This window comes from Panthera tigris, chromosome B4 (assembly GCF_018350195.1).
Source record: "Panthera tigris isolate Pti1 chromosome B4, P.tigris_Pti1_mat1.1, whole genome shotgun sequence".
In the NCBI taxonomy this organism is placed as follows: domain Eukaryota; kingdom Metazoa; phylum Chordata; class Mammalia; order Carnivora; family Felidae; genus Panthera; species Panthera tigris.
The window spans coordinates 58098534-58123198 of record NC_056666.1 but is presented as its reverse complement, the minus strand read 5'-3'; the positions used below and the strand labels follow the sequence as shown (position 1 = coordinate 58123198).

Below are 24665 nucleotides of genomic sequence, written 5' to 3'. Positions count from 1 at the left end.
ATTAGGAACTCTGACCTCTGCTATTCAGTTGATAAATGACCCTGTATCATTTAACCAGTCACTTTCTACATTGCCTCATCTTTTTCATGATATTAACAGCTAAGTAATTGAGGAAGATCTCAATGGCTTTCTGTTTTGTTGGTGGTTGTGTTTAAAGTGTTCCCCAAAGAGCTGATGACAAGTGATTTTTTGTGGTCAAGGATTCCTTTTGGTCAATATTCTTCTCTAGTTTACATCCTCTGCTGCTCTAGTGCATAACTGATCTATTTATATGTTTTCTTGCTCTTTTTTTTTCTTGCTCTTTTTTTTATGAGTAGGCTTTATGTTTATTCCTTGGTTTAAGAATAAAGCTGGAGCCACCTGATCCCTAACTTGTTAGTATTCTAGACCCTACTGGCAGAAATGGCCTAATTTTACCACTTCACACAACCTACTGGCCTTTCATAGTGCCCCCTACAACCCACATCTGTGTACCAACCTTTCAGTTTTTCTTAGATTGCTCAGCTGGCCCAATTTATTTCAGCTTGTCTCCCTCTAGATTTTCTCTAATCATCATCATCTTCTATCTTTCTGAATGTCACCTACTCTTTTACAAGTCTACTTTTACTCTCTATTTTTGTAGCATCATTACCCTTGAGCTTCCAACTTCCTAAAAATATGGTGGCCCCAACCTCCCTGTTCTTCTGAGAAGCTTTCTTCTCAGACACTTATTATAGGACATCAGGAATGTAGAGATTTCTTCAAAACACCTCATTTTAGAGCAACTGAAGTCTGTAGAGACAAGTTACCAAAATTCACCTTATAATCAACCACAGAACCAAAACTAAATCTAAGGTCTTTTAACTGCAGAGAACTGGAGAATCCAGCCTTGATCCCCACTGATATCATTCCTGCCCTCAGAGGTCTACCTTACCTGGGACCCATTTCCTCCAGTTGATATAACCCTGAGCAGAGTGTAGTTGAAATGCAAAGGAGAGAATCTAAAATCCACCACAGACATTACCAACCAGCACTTCTACAATTCAATTACCTTTCATTTCTGTAGCCAGGAAAGAATTATACCACATATAAGTTGGAAAGTGGACATGTTATTATATATAAAAACAAGGATTTGTTGTTTTTGGGTTTGGTTGGGGGGAAAATGTTTTGAATCCTCTTACTGGATATTGGATAATATAATTTTGGGAAAGGTTTTTGGCCTCTGTTGGTTTTATTCAGTTCTTATTTTGCTTAACCACCATGGTCACAAATTTGTTCATTGATTCCCCTCTGTAGGAGATTCTTTGGTAGGCTTGATTTTTTTTCCCACCCTGTTTTGAAAAGTTTCAGGTGGCTTACAGTTTTCTCAGAGCCTCCACCCCCATCTGGTGATATCTTTAGGACTGACCACCAGTGTGCCCTCAGAATATTTCTGAAGACTTTATTGGGAGCAAAATTTTACTGTATCTGTCAGTGAATAAATTTTATATGGTAGTCAGCTCTTAGGCCAGAATGTCTATTTACGGAAAATTGTTCAGAGACTAAGTCATCTTTCAGTTCTCATTGATATTCATGACCTTTCCTTGGCGACTTATAATGCCATATGCTCATATAGCATTTCATGGTTTTCACATTATCTTGTTTGAGCCTATGAAGTAGGTAGGCTGATATTATCTCGTTTTATGGTTGAAAACACTTTAGCTCAGAGAGATTCAGTGACTTGCCTAAAGTCACTTAGATAGTAAGTGACAGAGTTAAGACTAGAATCCTAGCATTAAGATTGTCTTTGTCTTATTGACCCCCTCCCAACTCATCTGAAAGGAAAAATACCTCTTCTTATTTAGAAGTAGAAATAGGAAAGAGACATTTTTACTCACAGAAAAAAAAATAGGAGTTGGCTACCATGAGAATCTTAAGACTGCTCCATACAGCAGAAAAGATTCAGGTCTTATTTCCAAAACTGCTAATTTAACAGACTGCTAATTGTTGGTACAAACAGCAAAGCAAAGTTCATTCTCAGGGATCTTTGACTGCTAATCACATTTTTGTGCTACAACTGATTAAAACCATGCAGTTGTATTAGGAGTCACAGCTCTCAAATGCTCTTTGCTCAGTCTTTGCAAGGAATGTGTGGGAGTTCTGCTGTGTGACTAATGGGCAGTGTAGGTGGGTGATGCCATAGAAGTTGCAGAAACAGAAATTTCCATGAGTTAGAGTTAGAGAACTCTGGAATGACCAGGTAATTTCCCTGTGTCTGCCACCTGCCATATGAACTCTCAGACTTGCCCGGAGACACTGAGGAATCTAGGGTAGAAAATAGAGAGGGGATAAAGGGTAGGGACAGAAGCAGGATTTGTTACCTATCACCAGCACTGTCCTCAAGAGTATCCAATTGCTTAGGACCTGACAAGAAAGCACCAAAATTTGTAAATACAGGATATTAAATTCATAAGTGGTAACAGTGCCTATACCTAGGAGGCACTCCTAGCAAAGTACTGGTGATGGAGTCCTTCTGTGAACTAACCTATGTTCACATATCTCTTAGTGTTCTGAATGGCCCAAAGTGGACATGAGATGAACTTCTAGCCCTCCAAAGAAACTTCTTTGGGACCCTGACAAGAACCATCCATAACAATTTCTCCTCCTGGGGTTACTTTTTGTGAGCAATGAGTCCGTATTTAACAGCCCGGAAAAAGGGACTAATACTTAACACTCCTTAATGTGAAACCTTGCTAAAGAAGTCTTAAAAATCTAATGGTTACATTTTCTGGTGTCAAATGTTTTTACTTTTTAATCTATACTTAGTTGTATATTCCTGCCATTTACTCATTAATATTTTTCTCCTATCACCTCTCAAAGTGTTATGTTTCCAAAATTCTTCAGTTGAAATGTCATGAATATTTGTTTCCCACAACCTCCTTCCTTCAAAGTCTGCTTGACACCCTGTTCTCTATCTTCCCAGCCTAATCTTACTGTGTCACAGTTAGGTTGTAAGGAGGGAGTAAAAAGACCTGCAATCTATATTCACACTGGGTCAGAGGTATTCCAGAGTTTAAAGAAAACTAGATGCTTATGCAAACATCTCCAGTTCCACTTTCATAAAGGAGACATAGAACATAAACATCTCAGAGTGTGAGGTCTCCTTCTGACTCCTAGAGAAGACTCAAGCAGTTCCATACACAGAGAAAGGAAACTTTCCCTTTTTTATTACATTTTTATGTTTTATCTCATATATTTTAAATCCAGGAAACATCTTAGATATTTAATGAAAAAGATAGTTAGATAATATTCAGGTACCATCAAGAAGGAAATGAAGGGTACAAACATTTAGAAATGGCTCATCACACTGATTGCCTCAGAACAATTTTGATCTTCATATTCAAGGCCAGAAGTAAACAATATCCATGACCAGCTAATGAAATAGGTATGCTGCTTAAGAATCAAAGAGCCCCCTACATCATAAATCATCATTAAAACTGTAACCTAAATAAGCACACGTTACAGAGTTGAGTTAGAAAAGAGAAAAAAATGAATCCTTTCACCTTGGTGAAAGTTGAGGTATCACAAAATAATTTCCTCCCTCCTATTATTGTCCTTCATCCCTGAGTAAGTTCAAGATCTATTTCCAGGGCTTAATTTAAGATTAAGCTGAAAGAAAGACTTTAAATATCTCTCCTTTATATTCTATAACAATTTCAGCATATTTAACATCTGTGTTATATTTCACCATGCATTGCCGTTTATTTTATTTTTCATCAGGACAATAATATTCAAATCTAGAGACTACAAGGATACCCAACATGTCACAGCCAGCCTTTCACAAGGGAGAAGAAGCCAGCAGCAAGCAAGAAAATGGTTTATTTTAGAAAAGATAATTCCTCAGGACTTTACGGTAACCATTTCTTAAAGAAGGAGATAAAGTTTGTGATCAAGTTAAACCATTTGTTTTCTAGGCTGTAAAGAAAAACATTGGTCAAAAGCAAAAGCATCCCAGTTTTCACTTTATGCATATAATGTTCCCCAATAACTAATTTCAGTCTTTTATAACCTGCCCAGCTCTTAGGTCTACCATTTCTGCCATTTCTGCAGGTGTATTTTCTAAAAGCATGTTTCAGAAATTCTGAATCTGTGGTCTGATTCTTTACACTTGGAATCTGTTCTGTATCATTAAAGCACAGATTAATTTAGCTTCCTAATGACTGGAAGTAATAGGTGATGTTTCTATGGAGTAACTAGTTGGGTGTTTTTAAACCCGCCTGCACTTACCCCAAATTCATCAAAGATAGTGTCTTTTAGGTGCAGTACTAAGTCCCAAATCTCATGTATATGAAATATCAAGAATGTTTCAATTAAATAATCTGATTGAGCTACTTTTTTATTCGACCATTCTTACTCCTTATTCTCTGATAATCTTATTCTATACCTGCCACAAGTATAGAATTTGAAAAATAATGAAATGTACTCATTTTTAATGTTGACCCTCTTTGTAGTCAGAAGGTATGATTGCTTCAGTTTCTGAGAACAAATCCCATCTATATCATGTAACCCTGCATAATTTAATTTAACTTACATTGATTTATGTGTATTTATATAACTTGTGAAGAAAAATGGGGCATACACAGTCCTGGAATGTGAGGAGTGAGAGAAGTATGGATTTTTCCCAGTATCTGTTTAAAAAAATAAAGAAAAGTAGGGCACCTGGGTAGCTCAGTCAGTTAAGCATCCAACTTCGGCTCAGATCATGATCTCACTGCTCGTGGGTTCGAGCCCCACATCAGGCTCTATGCTGACAACTCAGAGCCTAGATTCTGGTTTGGATTTTGTGTCTCCCTGTCTCTCTGCCAGTCTCCAGCTCACACTCTGTCCCTGTCTCTCCATCAGAAATAATAAACATTAAGAAAGAAAGAAAAGTAAAATAACCCCAAAATCCATCCAGTGGTGACTACTGAACTTTGTTTCATTACATTCAAACACCAAGACTAAAAATATCTTATTTTTAAAAAGTCATATGCCAAAGCACTCAAACATATACCAATATTCATAGCAGCATTATTCACAATAGCCAAAAGGTGGAAACAACGTAAGTGTCCATCAACAGATGAATGGATATTTTAAATGTGATATATGCACATAACAGAATATTATCCACCCATTAAAAAATGAAATTCTAATATATACTACAACATGAGTAAACCTCAAAAATGTTAATGCTAAATGAAATAAGCCAGACACAAAAAGGTGAATATTCTATGATTCCATTTATCGGAGGTACCTAGAAGAGGCAAACGTACAGAAGTGGAAAGTATAATAGAATTTACAAGAGACTAGAGGAAAGAGTTAATGCGAAGTTATATTTAATGGGTATAGAATCTATATTTGGGTTGATGAAAGCATTCTGGAAATAGTGATGATGGTTGCACAATATTGTGAGTGTATCCAATGCCACTGAATTATACATTTAAAAATAGTCAAAATGATAAAAAAAAACCTTTAATAAAACTGATTAGTTTTTCCAAGGTGAAAAGTAAAAGTCATATGCAAGTCTAAAGCATCTGAGAAGATATACATTGCTTAACAAAAAAAAATTGTCAGATATTTTTGGGTTTAATATAAAAAGGATTCACATTAACCCCTGCATAGTGATGCAGCATAAATATTTTCTAGTCACCAGGCCACACTGATCACATTATTTCCTCATTCTTTGGACATTTAGGAATAGACTTGCCGTTTTCAGAAAACTGCCAATAATACTTTATGCTACTTTGAACTAGTAAGTAGTATCTTTGAATCGTGTGTTGGCTAAATTGTGTAGGCTGTTCTGTCTTTTTTCATGGTTACTATAGAAATTGTGTAGTCCTGGTGTTATGAGACGTCCACAGGGCATCAGAGTACACAATAAAAGTTAACTTATTTCATGGTTTACAATTTCTTCCAGCTGTCCCCTTTTGTGATTATCATGTTAACATTGAGAGTATAAACATACAACCAAAAGGGTTCTGGTAACTATAGCCAATAAGCGATCTCACCCGTAACAGATTTCCAACCTCCTTCCCTCAAAGATTTGGATAGAAACACATGAAAGAAGTGGCATGTAAGCTTCAGGTGTTTCCAATTATTTCCCTCATATGAGCAAAGGTTTCCTAATGCAAAACACGTTTCAGCTCAGATAGTTTTCCTTATATTTAAAGATTATGTAGTTTCAGAAGAATTTCATCTACATATTCCTAATTCATCGACACTTCATCAATAACATAATATCTCCTCCAATCATTTCCTCTCTGGGTGGTTGAAAATATGGTACATTTAAGGACTGTTTACTTTTGCGAAGTGCACTTTTAGAAAGTGTATAACCTTTTGGCCCTGCAAAAAAAGAGAAATAAATGCTCAGTGCTGGGATTTGTAGTAGATTCCTTGCCAGTTAAGTCACCACAGAGTGTTCTAGTACAATGCCTCAACTATCTTCCTGTGCAAGAACTGTCAGTTTCTGTCCAGAATGGTATACGTGGGGGAAGATAGACCCACCTTTGCTGGTGTAAATCATTTACTGCCTAAATGTTAACACTCAGGCAAGCCTATTTAAGGATTACAAGGAGAGAATGTGGATTTGGAGCATTTTGTTTTCCTAAGCTTCTGTGAGTGAAAGTTACAACATTGATCATTTAGGCTTCAGCAGCCTTACATAGCAGTGAGCTTTATCTCACAGTTTCAGAAATTTCCACTTCATTGTTGCCTTCTGAAGGTTAGCAGCACCACTCTGTTTGTAATTACTTACAAACAGAGGACTGTAGGACTTGTGAGGATTATTTCATAGGGCATTTGAATAATGACACCGCTAAACAACATTCACTGTTTAGGGAAACAAATTCATCTACAGGTGGATGAGCCAGATGAATTACAATGAAAAAGAAATCCTAAACCCTACCTACTGCTGAATATTTTCCAAAATAGGTGAACATCTCAAGCCCTACCCCAGCACATTCTGTCTGCCCCTTCCACTCTCTCCCTCTCTCTCTCTCTCTCTCTCTCTCTGTCTCTCTCTCTCTGTCTCTCTCTCTCTCTGTCTCTCTCTCTCTCTCACACACACACATACACACACACACACACACACACATACACACACACACACACATACACTTTATGATTTTGGCAAGAAATAATGAAAAAAATGTGAAAAGATAAACACTGCTCTGATGATGAAGTGTTTTTGGTTAATTGCCAATGAGTTTTGACGAGGAAGCCAAATTTTCAGATCAGTATCAGGGCTAGAGTTCTTTTAGGAGGTAAACTCCTGCTACTCTTAGCACTTGATCCCAAGTCCAAGTAGAGGAGGCATTAGATTCTAACAATCTGAGCAAGTTTTAAATGTATAGCAATAATACAACTTTGCACTTAGAGAATGTAAGTGGTTACCACTCATTTATGTTTATATACATATGGACTTGAAATATATCTATATAGACATATTCATAACATATTCATATTCTTTGGAATACATTACAAGAAAACTAGTTACAATTATAAATTTTGTTTTATTTTTAAAGTTTTACCTTCCTAATATTTTACTTTTCTTAGGCTAAAGACAGTTTCAGTAGGTTGAATGCCATGAAATTACCAGCCTGTTGTTTATATTTTACCACAGTATGAGAAAATGTAAAACTTGTGAAATTGTTTGAAAGCAGTATTGTCTGATCTACCCATGTTCTGTATGTGTCCGTATTGTGGTCCTGAGAAAGGAGAAAGTTTTCTCTAAATAAGAGGTTAGTGTGATGGCCAGGCAGCCAGATTTTGCCTTAATATCAACAGATTGCAAGGATGAGTGATAAATACTCTTCCCTACCTTCTACTTGTTTTGCACATTAGATTTTACAGTAGTCAACTAATAATTAGAGTTAGGTCAAGAAGGAGGAACATAATAACTGTGAGTGGAAATATCATAGGAAATATTTTTCAAGGTCGTTTCTCATAATTCCTGCTCTGCTGAAAACAGGGCAACTATAAAGAGCTTGGGGATGGGTGTGGGTAGGAGAACATCCCCTCCCAAGATAGCTCATCCAAGTGGCAGGCAAATTGTTGCTGACCCACGGCCTCTCCATGAGGCAGCTTGGGCTCCCTCATACAAGGTGTCTAGGTTCCAAGAGTGAGTGCCCCAAGCAATAGGAAGTGGAAGCTACCAATTTCTTAAGACCTGGCTGCAGAAAATGACACAGCATCACTCTGCCATGTTCTATTAGTCAAGGAGCTATGGAGCCTATATTCCAGGGGAGAGGACATAGATACCACTTCTCTGTTGGAGGCCTAACAATATTGTGGCCTTGTTTTAAAACCAGCACTACTTGTAAATCACCAAGAAAATACATCTTTTCAATTTGATCTTGCCTTTTTTATCTCAGTTGGGAATGTGTGCCCCAATCTTGGAAAATAAAATATATCTCCTAGTTAATTTGGTGGACCAGTTGAATCCTGCTATTTCAAAGAATCACAACAAAACAGCAAGAAACTTTATTTGGGTATATTGTGAGCAAGGGACACCTGTTTAAAATATTGCCTTGAAACAGTAATAGGCTGTAGAAATTGTAAATTACCTCTTAATTTCCTGCACCACCTGTCTTGGACCCCTCAATATCTTTCTCTCTTTAAATCACTAAAATATATGTGGATTAGCTAGAGATACATTTTGAAGGGCCTGTAGTTGTATTTTAGTTAGTTTGTATTTTGTAGGCTCATTTTTCCCTGTCATGCATTCTTAATCACCAAATTTTTTTAATGTTTATTTATTATTGAGACACAGAAAGAGACAGAGCATGAGCAGGGGAGGGGCTGAGAGAGAGGGAGACACAGAATCTGAAGCAGGTTCCAGGCTCTGAGCTGTCAGCACAGAGCCCAACGCGGGGCTCGAACTCACGAACCGTAAGATCATGACCTAAGCCGAAATTGGATGCTTAACCGACTGAGCCACCCAGGTGCCCCAGTCATCAAATATTTTTTGAGCAACTAGTATTATATGCTAAGCACTGGAATTTAAAAGATACATGATTCATGGTTTTATGGGACTCATAGGCCAGTGGAAAACATACTTGTAACAAAAAACAAAAAAATCAAAGACATACTACAGTAAAGCTAAACACAACATCTCGTGGGTTCTTAGAGAATGAAGAATACCAGATAGGTGCCATGGAGCTGATTTTAAGAGAAAAGTAAAGATACTTCAGGCAAACGGAGAAAAGGAAAGTTAATCGGCACATGCAGCAAATAAATGGAAGGCACTGGGTGTTTTGAGAAATGGCCGTTTATATTGGTGCTCATAGAATATGGAATGAAAGGAAAAACAAGGAAATAAGGCTTGTAAGGTAGATTGAGCCAATCCTGAGCTTTGTGTTCTGGAGCCAAGTGTTTGAACTTGCTCCCATACGTCACAGAAGGGACATGGTAATTCCAGATTTGCCTTCGGAGTCTGTCAGTACATTGGAAAGTGAGAGATGGAGAAAGAATTTGTTCCACTGTAATATGATGACTATTTTTCTAAGAAACCTTAACTTTTCCAAACTCACTTTTTATAAAACTTGCTTTAAAACAAAAAAATAAAAACAAAATTTTTTTTCAGTGAGAAATAAAAACATGGAGTATAGCATTTCTGGCTACACATATATAGTTATAAAACTTGAAAGTCATTGAGCAAATGCAGTGTTTGATTACATCTAGCTTTGGCTTCAGAGTAAAGGTCTATCTTGCTGTCAGCATACGCTTCTGAAAATTCTCTCTACCTCCGTCATCTACTGTTAGAACACAACATACAAATAAAAACTCAAAGAAGACAGCCATGGTTTGTGTGATGGGTTCCCCACCCCCCAGGAATTTAATGTTAAGCCAATATCAATCTGTACAATTAACTCATGTTACCAAGTTAATAATGGCATATTGTCGAATCTCCTTTGTGAAAATATGCTACTGGGAAATTGCCAGGAAGTGGCAAGGAGTGGTCTCAGGAACTGAGTAAGGTATTCTGTTAAGGGGGTGTGAACCTAAATTAAAAAGTTGGCTTGAATTATTCTAACCCTATGTTATAGAATTTTCAGGTAAAAACTTCATGGGGAATGGGAAGATAATTCTAATTTCAAATTTAAGTAATTAAGTAATGTCTTCTGCACTCTCCAGTATATCCATTGGCCCATTCTCTAATCAGCCTTTGATTTTATCATTATAGAATGCTGAAATATTATTTGGACTTGTTTGCTAGTAGTTTCATTTAATAATTGTTTTTATAGAAAGAAGAGGAAAAAACAGTTATTGAGCACCTACTTTGTACAAGCCACTGAACTAGACAGCTCTCATTTTATCCTCAGGCAACATTGGCCCCCAACACCAGCAGTCAACTAGAGCTCAATTGCAGCTGTTTTATTTACATCTGCCCAATTGCTGTATGGCTCACCTCTGTCAACTGTCTACATCTATTTCACTTTTACAAAGGCAAAGAACTTTGCCTTCTGGTACTCTGGCATGGTGCTAGTCAAAGTTAGTCTCTAGAACAGTTGCATTGAATCACCTGGGAGCTTGTTGAAACCCATCACCTTAGAATCAACCCTAGACTTACTGAGTTAGAATCCACATTTTAATTCTATTCCTCAGTGGTTAATATGCACATCAGTGTTAGAGAAGCACTAATTAGAGTTTTAAGTATATTACTCGGATCACAGAAGCTTTGCACATACTTCCTGATTAAGTTGTGCATTCAACTAGAACTACTAACTCAGCCTAGAAGATGTTGATGACCCTACGCCTCCAGAAAGCAAACAAAATAGTTTAATCGTGCAAAAGAGAAAGGAAAGGCTTTAGTTCTGAACTTAAGCTATTCATAAAAATTTTAAGAAGTGATTTTCATTTTTCAAGTTCCCTTCCATACCATCAAATAAGGTTTCCTTTTGTCCACACCTTAACTGTAAATCCTTCATTTTTAACTTTTATAAATTTATCCATTCCATCTAGATAATAGATTTGTTAACTTTTGTTCACTGACAACTAAGGGACATATGCCTCAAAAAGTTTTGTAATTGCCATGTGTTTCAGAAATGATATCCTTAAAGAGGAGGTACTATGGTTTAAATTTCACTTATGTTAGAAAAATTTTACGAATATAAGTAAATCCTCTTTGAAATTGCCAAATGGAGTTTGGCTAGTCCTTTTGCAGCTAGCAACAAACACTATAGATTTCTGTCATTATCTATAGTGTTTCTTTGCTAAGTGTACGTTTGTTTGCTTATGTCTTCCTATTTTTTTTTGAAAGGGGGACTTAGGAGATGGAAATATGGGATAATGTTACAAAAAAGTAAATTGTACATTATAGGCTTATTCAAAACTTTTAAATGTTCAACAAGTAGGGAGAGCTGATTTGGAGCAGGGAGCTGGAATCTCAAAAGATATTTGCTGAACTGTTTGTTTTTTTGTTGTTGTTTAACCTCAAATAGTTACCAAAAAATAAATTTTCTGGTTTCCTTTAGATTTTATCAGTAACATTTTCACAATATCTCTTTGGTATAAAAATAAGTCTGGGGTGCCTGGGTGGCTTAGTCGGTTAAGCGTCCAACTTCAGCCCAGGTCATGATCTCGCGGTCTGTGAGTTCGAGCCCTGCGTCGGGCTCTGTGTTGACAGCTCAGAGCCTGGAGCCTGCTTCTGATTCTGTGTCTCCCTCTCTTTCTGCCCCTCCCCTACTCATGCTCTGTCTCTCTCTGTCTCAGAAATAAACAAACATTTTAAAAAATTTTTTAATAAATAAAATAAATCTAATATATTATTTCAAAATACACTAATAAACTGGTAGCCATATGATAAAGATACTGAAAGCTATGTAAATAAGTATGCTTGAAATCAGTACCTACAATCTTTATATACCGTTTTTTCTTCTTTTTGTTTTTCAATAATATTATTGGATTTTCTTATGTAATTTTATCATAAACATAGTACATATTGCTTCATAGTCTTTATAACTGCTTAAAATGCCTTGAGTTGAATCTCATTTATTTATCTATCTATTCACCTATAGGACATTCAAATCATTTCCTAAATATTTCCTATTGTAAACAATGCTTCAAGAGACATATTTATGCATATTTATTACTTCTACATGTCAGATTATTTACTTGGTGTCCAAAAATGCTAATGAACATATTATTTTAAAAATAAAAATAATTTAGGTGCACCTGGGTGGCCCAGTCAGTTGGGATTCTCTCTCTCCCTCTCTCTCTGCCCCTCCCCCCTCCCAGTCTCTCAAAAATAAATAAATAAATTTTAAAAATAAATAAAAATAATTTAGGGAGAAGAATTTAACTTTAACTGAAAACTCTAATTGAATAAAGTGTGAATATTTACTAAATCTAACTCCCTCATTCTCAACTCCAAAAATTAAAAAAAAAAAAGGAATTCCAGAAGAAAAACTCAAAAGTAACTATCTGGGTAACTTAAATACACTTGCTTTTTCTGTCAACTACCTGGAAAATTTGAGGTTAATCCCCTTTCTGAATGAACTTTCTTTGCATAAATAGACACAATCTTAAGGTTAGTCAGTATACTTAAAGCTGTTGGTCCTCCAAGTCCTATTTAGTTCTCCAGATTATTTATTTCAACAAAGAAATATTTTAACCAAGGGGTTAAAGGGTTAGAATTCTAATTCATAAATTTTGTGGGGTTACTACCTAAGAAATTTTCGCTTCAGCCATTAAGTATTCATTCTTAAAGGACCACACTGGTATTTCTTATACCCATTTTATTCTCTGCTACTTGACTTAGATGTGTAATTTCTGTGTCAAAATCAAAGGCTACTAAAAATTTCTTAGATAAATGATGAGCAAACAGTCTAAAGTTAGAGAAATATTAGTGGATCCTGTGGCAGTAGTTATAGTGACAAAGATATTGTCACTACTTTGAAAACCTTAAAAACACTTTACCAAGCTAGATGGTTAATATAAGTGAACACACATTCTGAAGTGCACTGTGACATGGCAACATTCTCTTCTGTGAACATAGAATTTCTGGGCCCCAGAATGCCGTTGACAAATGATAATTAATTTAATTGTGAACAGCTGTTTCCTGAGCCTGGGCCTTTTTAAGTGAGGGGGCTGAACATAATAAACACACTCACCCAGGAAGGCGCAAGGAGGATAGGAGTTCAGGGATATGAGAGGTGAATCTTCTGAAAAAATTCAAAATGTGATAAATTTCGCTCCCCATTTCTTCATTTTAAAAGGAACGACACTTGTCTTTATCTCTTACATTTGATTACTGATGCTCACTGAGAACGTTAGCAAAGAATCTATCCAGAATTTAACTGGTTTTTTTTAATAAGGAAAAGAGACACCCCCAAATCATTCTCAAAAAGTATGATGAATCAAGTTATTGCATAAATATTAATAGTGTCTTATTGTGGCAGTTTAGATTGGTGTTAAGTCCTGGGCTTTATTTTTTTTTCCTATGAAAGTAAATTGTCTTAGAACATCAAGATTAATGATCTCTGACAACTGTAAAAAATATAATTACTGGGAAATGTAAAATTAAAGACAATGGAAGCTGTTGAAGCTAATGTGGTTCTGGGATCGATATGAAGTTAACAGTTATTAGGTCTCAACATATCTTCTGTTGATTCTAATCAAATTTAGCCAGTTAATCACTTTACCTCGTAATGGTCAAACGTGTGCTGCTGACAACAGCCGTTTTATAGCCTGAAGTTTAGAGTATGCAGAATTCTTTATTTATTGCTTTTTTTCGTTTCCATTTTGTTTTCATACATATTCTGAACTGTTTTGCAAATTATTTCACTTTTATCTAATCATCCACAATCAGCTATTTTCCATTACCACAAAGGAAAACACTGCTGAAGAGATTTGAGTTAGAAAAGTAAGGTAGTGCTTAACTTACAGCCTTTAAGTGAAAATTCAGAGGAATTTATTTTCAATATTCTTTACATCTTGCCATACACACACACACACACACACACACACACACACACATATATATATATATATATATATATATATATATATATAAAACCTTTGAACAACACAGGTGTGAACTGCGCAGGCTCACTTATCGCGGAAATATAGACCCGTACTGTAAATGTATTTATGTATTTTCTCTTCTTTATGATTTTCTTAATAACACTTTCTTTTCTCCAACTTACTTTAAGAATATAGTATATGATACATATAACATAAAATGTGTGTTAATCAACTGTTATCATTAAGGCTTCCAGTCAACAGTAGGCTATTAGTAAAGTTTTGGGGGAGGCAAAATATATGCAGATTTTCAACTGCATGGGGAGTCAGGGCCCCTAGCTCTTGTATTGTTCAAGGGTCAGTGTGTGTGTGCGTGTATGTATGTGTATCAGAAGAAAAGGCAATACACTAATATATGTTGGTGACTTAAGTATGTATCCGCTGACCTAACTTACTGAGTAAATTAAGTGGTTACTTTAGTTTTGATTTAAAAGAAGTCTTGAGAAATCTGACTGTTCAAGAATTTCTTCCTCCCCCTCCTCCTCCTCCTCCCTCCTCCTCCTCCCTCCTCCTTGCCTTTAACATGGACCAGCTATCAGTTGAATCACCAGCAACCCTATTGAACCATGAGGTGAACATTGGAATGGAAGTTGTGTGCTTAGGATAACAGATAAGGAAAATAAAAGCTTGGATCACCAATACTGTCTTAAAGATATCATAATGTATCCCCAAACTAAGAGAGAAATAAACCATATCAAGCTTAAGTCACTGTTATTTTGTCTTGTTTCATACTGTTGTTTTGTAACATGGAGCTAAATGTGATCCTAACTGATACACAGAGGCAACATGGACATTATGGAATATGCAGAGAGAGCACCACTGAGCTGGCATTCACCCACCACTCCCTCACCAAGACACCAGAGCTAGAACACATTCATGGAGAAACAACAGTTTTAAATGAACTTTTAATATATGATTATAAGATATTATGAATTGGTTTAAGGATTTCCTATCAGGAAAAGATCACCCAGATTATGGTCTATAGTGAAAAACAGAAAACTACATTATAAATTTCTCAACCAAAGGAGCCATAAATACAGTTTTCCTGACAATACTTCTCAATACTCTAATCATGTGTTTGTGGTTTTCTCCCACTATTCACAAAGTAAAAGAGGAGGTTGTGATGTGTACCATTGACAGTGTATGCTCGTAATATTTTATTCTTATACAAATGTGCTTATTTTAGTTCCAGGAAAATACTTTGTCATACATTCAACATGTTCTTCTTAAATAAAAATAGTTGAATTCCTTTTATAATAATGTAAAAGATAAAGATGATCATAAAAACACACAAATTCATAGCAGCATTATTTGTAATAGCAAAGAGTTGAAAAGAACCTTAAATAGTCTGGCAATAGAATAGAGAATCTGTGGTATGTCCATAGGATGGAACACTATATAGTAATGAAAATGAACAGCTACACACAAACATGTAGATGAACTCACAAATACTGTAAAAGAAGCCAGATATAACAGAGTACATGCCATATGAGTCCATTTATGTAAAGTTCAAAAGTAGGAAAGATTAATCCCCCATGTTAGTAGTTAGGATGGTGATTTCCTTCAGGGGAACCAGTGATTAGGAGGAGGCAAGGTGAGGCTTCCAGGGAACTGATAATTCTTCATTCTATACTCACGTTATAAAAGTCATAAGTTTACCTTGTAAAAAGTCACCTAACTATAAATTTATAATTTTGTACCTTCACATATATAACATACACTTAAATAAAAATTTATTTGGATAAAAGCAAATTGAAATAAACACCACCTGATTCATATTTTCCCATCCTTCTTCCTGAATCCAAATAAGAAGTTAGAACATCCAACATCTTACCCTGTAGCCAGCACCAGGATTTTAAGTGACTCAGTGATCACCTCTTCTCCATCCTTTGTTTTTTCCTGGATAGTCTCATTTTTAATAGGAATCACCTGGTCCCTATGAATTCTCTTTGTATCATCTCAAACTTCTCCAGTATCACATTTGGAGGATTATTTGGGGGGTAGGGGATGGTCTCAAATTCTAGATTTCTCTCCATCTGGTTTCTCTTTTATCCATTTCTTCAGTTTGTTCCCATTGGCAGACAGGTACTTGATCCTAGTCAGTGACAGCCCAAAACACATAGGCCCAATGAGTGGTGACATACTCTAGCTATGACTGATCAGTGACTCATCCACTCTCCTAGTAGGTTATTATATTTGGAGCTTTCACTTTAGATAAGCTCATCTAGAGGGGTTGAAAAAAATCTGCTAGAGCCCTGACTTTTAAAATTATTATTATTACTACTACTACTATTATTATATTTGTTGTTGTTATTATTATTATTATTATTACAATAAATGTTTTCTGGATCCTTGCCATGCTTTTAATAATTGAAAATAGAGCTCTAAAAGCCTCCATAGCCAGTCCCAGAGGACTCTCTAGTCAGAAGGACATAACCATGGCACCTGGGTGGCTCAGTCAGTTAAGCATCTGACTTGGGCTCAGGTCATGATCTCGCCGTTCCTGGGTTCGAGCCCTGTTGTCGGGCTCTGTGCTGACAGCTCAGAGCCTGGAATCTGCTTCGGATTCTGTGTCTCCCTCTGTCTCTGTCCCTCCCCTGTTTTTGTTCTCTCTCTCTCTCAAAAATAAATAAAACATTTTTTAAAAAAAGGAAGAAGAAGAAGGATATAAGCTAATCCACGGCAGCATCTCTTGGGAGCCTCAAGAGGCCTATTGACACTGCCTTGGTTCTAGGAAGGCCTGACCAACAGTGTCACAACTACACCATCTCTTCTTCAGGGAATGAGGAGGGGACTTTGGCCTCTTACCAGGGGTATTCTTATCCTTATATATCCTTAATTCTTCTGTTGATAAAATAAATGACAAAGCAAAGATGCGGTTGATAATGGTTGCCACTGTGGCATGGAGAGTAGTTTGCCAACCTTTCTTAACTTTGTAATCCTTTTTGCAAGTATATTCAGGTAGGAGGGGCTGATCTTGTTGAGTTCAGGGCAGGAGAGGAGACTTACCACCTAAGCTGCTACCCACCCTTCAACAGCTTCTAAGTGGGCTCTGCTGGGTCACAGAAACACACTGCCCTGAGTCTTTGTCCTCCTAAAATGGTGTAGTTCACAGGCCACTGGAAGAGCAGCTTCCCAAATCCAGTCCTCCAGTGAAGGCCAGACTGGTTGTATAATAATCACTTGTGAGGTCGGTCAACATTCAGACTGCCAGGCCTGATTAAATTTAGTGGTGGGTCCTAGGAATCTATATTTAACAAGGCCCCCAGGTAATTCTGATGCACAGACCAGTTTGGGAACCATGGGAATAGCCTGAACAAAAACCTACATCCATGTTTCTGAAAGTAAAGACCAAGGACTATCTGCATCAGAGTCACCTGCATGTCTGGAGTGTGCGTATTAGGACACAGAAGGTTACCCTGAGAAATGGCATGTGGGGGCGACTTTAGTTGAATTGAACAAGGGTTCAGGCCTTCACTGTATTGAAAGCCAACTACTATTGGATCTGGCAACATTTGCATGTGGATCAAAGTTCCTATACAGTTTCTCTGACAGTTTCTGAACTTAGGGCAAGGCCAATTCCGTTCTGGGAGACCCACCAATGTCTTTGCTTTATTTGCTCACTCCATTTTTTTTCCCTCCTCTTCCCCCATCCAAGAATCCTTGATCTGGGCTTATGGTTAGAAAAATTGGCTGAGACTGATTCATGTTCTTCCAAATGTCTCATTCTTGGATCTCTGTCAAAAAGTAAAGGGCTTTGTATTCTGTGATCTGCTGAGACCTCCCTTTCCCAAGACATGAAGTTGGAAAACTCTAGCTTAAGGTAGAGAAAGGGTCTCAGGGTACAAGCAAAGGCAGAGGGAATATACACTGGTTCCAGTAAATTTGTTTCTTGAGCTAGTGTTAGGCACACAGGTATGTTCAGTTTAAAAAGACACATTGATTTGTGCATCAGTACACTTATGATTCATACACTTTTCTGTATGTAAATTATAATTCAATAAAATTTACAATAAAAATTCGCTGATATCTCAAAATATTATTGTGGCCACAGGTAGATTGGTTGATCAGTAGAGGCAAAGATAGAGATACAGGTATATTTTGAATAAAAATTGTTAATGGAAACTGTTTCAGTATTTTAAGTATGTTGTTTTTAATTTAATTTAAATTCTTCAATTTATCATATCCTTAAAATTGTCAAACGCTTATTTTTTAATGCTTTTTTTTTAAGAGATAGCAAGAGAGCAGAGGAGGGGCAGAGAGAGAGAAGGGGAGAGAGAGACAATCCTGAGCAGCCTTCACACTATTAGCACAGAGCCAGACACAGGGCTCGATCCCATGAACCATGAGATCATGATCTAAACTGAAATCAAGAGTCAGACACTTAACCAACTGAGCCACTCAGGCGCCCCTGTCAAACACCCAAAAACTTAAAAAAAATTCTTAAAGTTCTGTTCTAAATGATGACAATAATTAACAGCAAAACAATTTCCCAATCTTGTTACCTGATGATGACCTTTTGAGGGTGCTGCTCCAGCAGTGAATTTTGAGCATATTATCTTTCTTGTAACTTTATAATTTTGGAGTTCATTTGCACAGGAATATTTTCCATCTGTGGATATATCTGCACACACTTGCTGGAGCCGATGGAAAACTTCAAAGAACTTCTAAGAAACAATGGTTTTCAGAGAGCCTTGCAAAGTCAGAGCTCTGTAAGTATTTATATAAGAAGCCACTTAATGTCTGTTTGACTGATGGGAACTTAAATTGCAATAGGGCAGCTGCTGAATAGAAAGTAAAGTGTTTTTAGAGATGAAAGAGACAGTACTCCTGTCTGCCCTTTCCCAAGGGTCAGCGTTATACAACATTCATGCCAAAGAATCACATGAGGTCCTCCTGAATGGCATTTTCAAGGCCGGCTAAGAGAAATTGGAAGCAGGCAGAAATGTCTCTGGTGCCCAATTTCATTCTCAGATCCCCTAGTTCCCCTACCCCCTCCTTTTTCCCACCCCACTTTACCCCCAACCACACACACCATTTAGCTTATTAATCTTTTTCCCTTTCCTCCTCTCAGCTGGATGACATTAAATTCAATCTTTTCATCAAATACACATAAAACAGTGACTCCAAAGGATTAACTGGTAATTAGTGGTACCTGAAGACAGTTTAACATGTTCCCTGTGTCCTTTCCTTTCTAAACGGGGAATTCTGGAAAGAGAGTTTTCAGACAGGTGGTAGGATGGATATTTCTGGCCAGAAAGGCATCTCTGCCTCACCTCAGTGTTGTGCTTAGAGTCATTTTACCCCACAAAGCCATCCATCCCTTGTTCTTATCAGTTTGCATGAATGCCAGTTTTGGGACAGCATTCCTTTGTCATGTTCTTTGCTAGAAGGCTCAGTGAGGTGACTTCTTGTGGCAGTGGCTTCTAGGTTAGAGGGTAAGAAACGTACCCTGCAGGCTCTCACCACCTCCTCTGCTAACAAGGGAATTTTCAAAGGTTTAGCATACTCCCTCTTTCCTCCTAGACCAGGCTGCTGTCTCCTGCTCTAAGTGCACGTGAACACTATGACTGAGTGAGCTCTGTGCCCCAAACCACATCCATACGGCCCTTCAACATAGTCCTGCCTACTGCCTAGAGCAGTAGGTGCTTAGCTTCTATGTACCTCCATTTCCTCATCTATAAACTGGGAAGAGCAACAGTGCCTATCTTATGGCATTATTATGAAGATTAAATAAGTTAAAACAGGAAAAGCACTTAAGCACGGCACTCCGTAAACAATACTCAATATGGGTTAGCTGTTTAAGCACCCAAAACCATTCTTTTCAGGGGGTTCCCCACATGATAGAGGTGAGAACTCCTAGTAGCCTCTTATTAGTATTTTGTATTAGGTATGCTTCAAGTAGTCCTCTACTCAAATGCTATTCATCAAGGTGGCATAGCAGTCAATCATTAGTACTCACAGCATGCCAGGCACGTTTACATCACTGCCTCCTTTAATCCTCATGACAGTCCTCTGAGGTAGGGGCTGTGTTCTTCCCATTTTACAGATGACAAACTAGGTACAAGGAGGTTTACTAAGTGCCCAAGGTTCCACAGCTACTAAATGGCAGGAGTGGGATTAGAATACAGGCAATCTAGCCCCAAGGTCTGTGTCAGCCACTGTACTTTGCCATATAGTGCACCGCCTACCATTGCGTTGGGCCAGAAGAGGCAAACACACCTGGTGGTCAGAGACCTGGTCTAGCTGTAACAGGCCCACCTCCAGCTTTAATCCGAGTTTGTGTTCAAATGATGGCCCAGTGAGAATGTTGGATGTTCTCAGTGCTTTTAAAATTTAAATATTTTTAACATCCATAGTGTGTAAACACTTTCTTTGGACAGTCAAGAATAAAAACAGCTTAGCGTTTTAGCAGCTAATACCTTTGCAGTTGTAAGGGAGGAAAGATAATTTTGCCTCTACTCTTCTACATGCTGTGGCTGAGACAATCCCCCTGTAGTAAAAGATTAACAGGAAGGAAAAAAAATGTTAGGTTCATATGTGCAGGAGCCCCACAGAGATGAGATCTAAAATGTGGCCAGACAATTGAGGCTTATGTGCCATCCTGAGTTAAGGAAAGGGATAGAGGGATGGGGTTTCAAAGAGAAGAGGAAATGTTTGGTAAACAGAGTTTGCCTTGCCATGCAGAAAAATCTCTCAAGTGAAAAAAGTTCCCTCTGGTAGTAGCTGTCTTCCAGATACAGGGCCCTCTCTAATGTAAGTTTCCCTTCTCTTCTGTTTTCAGAGTTTCCCCTATGTCTGCAATTTCTCAAAATAGTTTTATGCCAAAGAGACATATTTGGGGGCAACGTATTCTGCTACTCTTCACACTTAATGTATACTAAGAATTGGGCTAAGCGGTTTACATCGATTCCCTCATTTAATTTTCACAAAAACTCTATGAGATAAGCATTGTGACTCTCCCATTTTATAGAAGGGACTCAGAGAGGTTAAGTAACTTGCCAGAAATCACACAGCCAGCACCCTGTGGAGTTGTTATGGGGATTAAATGAGATAATGTATGTAAGCAAGAGCTTAGAATAGAGCCTTGTGTTGTCCCCAGATTGTTGATGAATATTAGTAGGATTCTTTATCTCACTCGCTTAGGAGAGACCATTCTGATTTAGTCAATGTGGAAAGAGATCTTCACCACCTAGAACAGCCACACTAGTTACCAGCTTAGCAGGAAGATTTTTAAATCAGCTGCCTATGAAAAATATACAGATTCATCAAATATTCATCATATTAATTCTCAGATCATCTTCTATATATGCTTCATATATATTTCATATATATATATGTTTCATGTACATATGTTTCAGTGTTCACAGAACCGATTTTTCACTGTATATGCAAATTTTATGTTTCTAAGTGAAAATATTAATACATTAAATGATTAACCCTTAAACAAAAGGTTTTCTAAAGGATTTCTCAGCACTGATGTGCTCTGAAATTGCAGAATCTTTTCAAGAACTGATGTCCAAAGAGGGTCTTCTAATTCCCCATTAGAAATAAATAACAATACTTATTGTTGTAGCTCTGATATGTCACCCATTCCTCTCCAAATGTAAGATCTCTGATGCATAGTTTATGTCTGTAAAATGACGACTGCCAACAGAAAGGAGCTGTTGCTCTCCTTGAGGTAGTTTTCTTCTCTTTGCTTCCTATTTCTGAACTGTACAGCTTCGTAAATAATTTTGTGTGCTGAAGGAAAAGAAAGTGTTTTTCATAAACTCATTATCCAGGCCTGTTTATGGCTGTTGGAAAGACGAGGTCTTCCTTCCCCTAGTGTGTAAGGGCAGTGCAGACTTGACTGTACAAAACGTGTTTTGTAAATGTTGTTGCTGTTCACCTGCGAATAAACTTGCTTTCCTTTAAAAAAAAAAAAAAAGGCGGGCTGAAGGGCGTGCATCTCGGGCCTGCACACCTGACTTGCTCCCAAGTTTGACTTCCTGGCCCTGACTAGGCCTTTCCTGGGGCGGTGGCGCCAATGGGGGCCGGGGCTCAGCTCCCAGTTCCTGTGGCTCAGCTGAGAAGCGGGGGCGGCACAGCAGAACCGCTTTTCCGGAGGAACTGCTTAGCAGGAGCTGGAGCTGGAACTCCCTGGGGCAGGGGCCCTGGCTGACCGGCAGCGTCTCCTCCAGGCCGAGGTGAAATACATATATTTTACCACCACCTGCCCCTATTGATAATACGTAATGGAAGTGAGCTACTACATAGTAAGTGTCATGAAGAACGATGTCTAGTTAAGAGTTTGCTGGTACGATTCCCCTTAGACCACCTACGGTAGTAAATACGAAGCCTAGGGCTCATAGTATAGCAGGTGATCATTTAATATTGCCTCTGTAAAGAGTGGCAAGTCACCTGAAAACTTTTACTCCAGTAGGGATAGCAATAATTATGGTGGCTGACATAAAATATGCTCGTGTGTCAATGTCCGTTCCCACAGTGAACGTATGGATGGGCTTATACAATGAAACCTAAGAAACCAATGGATATTATTGTTCAGACTATTCCTATATAGCCGAAGGGCCCCTTTTTGCCTGAATAATAAGTGACGATGTGTGAAATTATTCCGAAGCCTGGTAAAATTAGAATATAGGCTTCTGGATGTCCAAAAAATCAGAATAAGTGCTGATTTAAGATAGGATCTCCTCCCCTAGCAGGGTCAAAGAAGGTGGTATTTAGGTTTTGGTCTGTCATTAACATTGTAATTCCAGCAGCTAGTACTGGTAGTAGTGAGTAACAAGACAGCAGTATTTAGGACAGATCAGACAAATAAGGGTGTCTGATATTGAGATATGGGGGTTTTATGTTAATAATTGTAGTAATAAAGTTTTAATAGCACCTAAAATTGAAGAAACACTTGCAAAGTGTAAGGAAAAAATGGTTAGGTCCACGGATGCTCCTGAATGGGCTTGTTTGCCAGCTAGAGGAGGGTATGTGATCATCCAGTTCCTGCACCAGCCTCTACAATTGATAATGTGAGTAGAAGTAGGAAGGATGGGGGAAGAAGTCAGAAGCTTATATTATTTATCTGAGGGAATGCTGTATCTGGTGTCTAGTTATTAATGGCACCAATCAATTTCCAAAGCTTCTGATTATGATTGGTATTACCATAAAGAAAACTATTACAAATGCATGGGCAGTGACAATTATGCTGTAGATCTGATTGTCTCCTAGTAGGGTGGCAGGTTGGCCAAGTTCGGCTCAAATTAGAAAGCCAAGGGCAGTTCCTACTATGCCAGCTCAGGCACCGAATAGGAGGTAGAGAGTGCCAATATCTTTGTGGTTAGTAGAAAATAACCAGCGGCTTATGAACCTATGTAAAATGGCTGACTAAAGGATTAGACTATAAATCTGAGAACAGAAGTTCAAGCCCTCTTTTTACCAAGCTCTGCAGTGAAATATCATATTGAATTGCAAATTCAAAGAAGCAGCTTCAAACGCTGCCAGGGCTTCTCTCGCCTTTTTTTTTCCCTAGACTGGCGGCTGGAGAAGTAGATTGAAGCTAGTTGATTAGGGTATTTAACTGTTACCTAAAATTTCGTGAGATGGAGGCCCACCAATCTAATAAGGGCTTAGCTTAATTAAAGTGTTTGATTTGCAATCATTTGATGGAAGATACATTCTTGCAGTACTTAGGGCTGGGTGTGCAGGAGTTAAATAGATGTGATTTACTTAGGACTTTGAAGGCTCTTGGTCTGTTGTCACCTAAACTCCTAGTCCAAGATGGATAATATTGGTGTGAGTAGAAGTAACATGGTTGAAGTTATGATGAAAGGGAGCAAGAGAATTATTATTTTTTTTTGTATCTTCAAATTGTCATTTTATTTTTATGCTGTTTGTTGAAGAAAATATAGTTAGTACTGTGTCATATGTCAGTCATATATAAAAGCATAGGTTGAGGGGTGCTATAATGGCTAGTAGCATGGGTATATTGATTATTTAATTTTTTTATTAGTTCTTGAATGATTATTCATTTTGGGGTAAATCATGAGAGTGGTGGAAGGCCTCCTAGGGACAGTATTAATACTAGGATAAGTGAGGTGGTTAAGGGTGTTTTGTTTCATGTTTGTGATAGGACTAGTGTTGTTGTGGCCGAGCTGTGTATAAATAATATGAAGGTGGTGAGTGTTATGAAGATTATAAATTGTTAGGTTTAGGATTGTTATTGTAGGGCTATAGAGTATGATAGCTGTTACTCAACCTATGTTGGCGATTGAGGAGTATGCTAAGATTTTTCGCAGCTGTGTTTGGTTAAATCCTCCTCATCCTCCAATTAGGACTGATATGATAGCTGTTGTTAGGAGTAAATTGGGGTTGATGGTAGATGAAATTTGGTAGAGGATAGACCGTAGTACGATTTTTTGTCATGTTAATAGGATTAGGCCTGAGAATAGGGAGATTCCTTGTGTGACCTCAGGAACTCAAAAATGAAATGGAGCCAAGCCCAGTTTTATTGTCAGAGCAGTGGTTATTATGATAGATGCAGTGGGGTCAAGATTTTTTGATACTGTTCATTGTCCTAAATATAATAGGTTAATAGTGATTTCTATTATTAGGAGCATGGATGCAGTTGCTTGTGTTAGGAAATATTTTGTGGA

The 24665-nt window shown here is 37.6% G+C and overlaps 1 protein-coding gene across 2 annotated transcripts in view; it reads left to right on the top strand.

Annotated features, from left to right (window-relative positions):
• LMNTD1 (lamin tail domain containing 1) overlaps positions 1-14713 on the top strand; it is a 452554-nt gene extending 437841 nt beyond the window's left edge. Inside the window, exons 15-16 of one of the 2 annotated variants that reach the window (XM_042991984.1) lie at positions 3739-3871; positions 14552-14713. In XM_042991984.1, the coding sequence (XP_042847918.1) occupies positions 3739-3759 (21 nt within the window). In that variant the 3' untranslated portion in view covers positions 3760-3871; positions 14552-14713. Of the gene's footprint in view, positions 1-3738; positions 4359-14551 lie in introns of those variants that run through there. The other variant, XM_042991983.1, reaches the window with a different exon arrangement.
• Positions 14714-24665: the final 9952 nt, after the last annotated feature.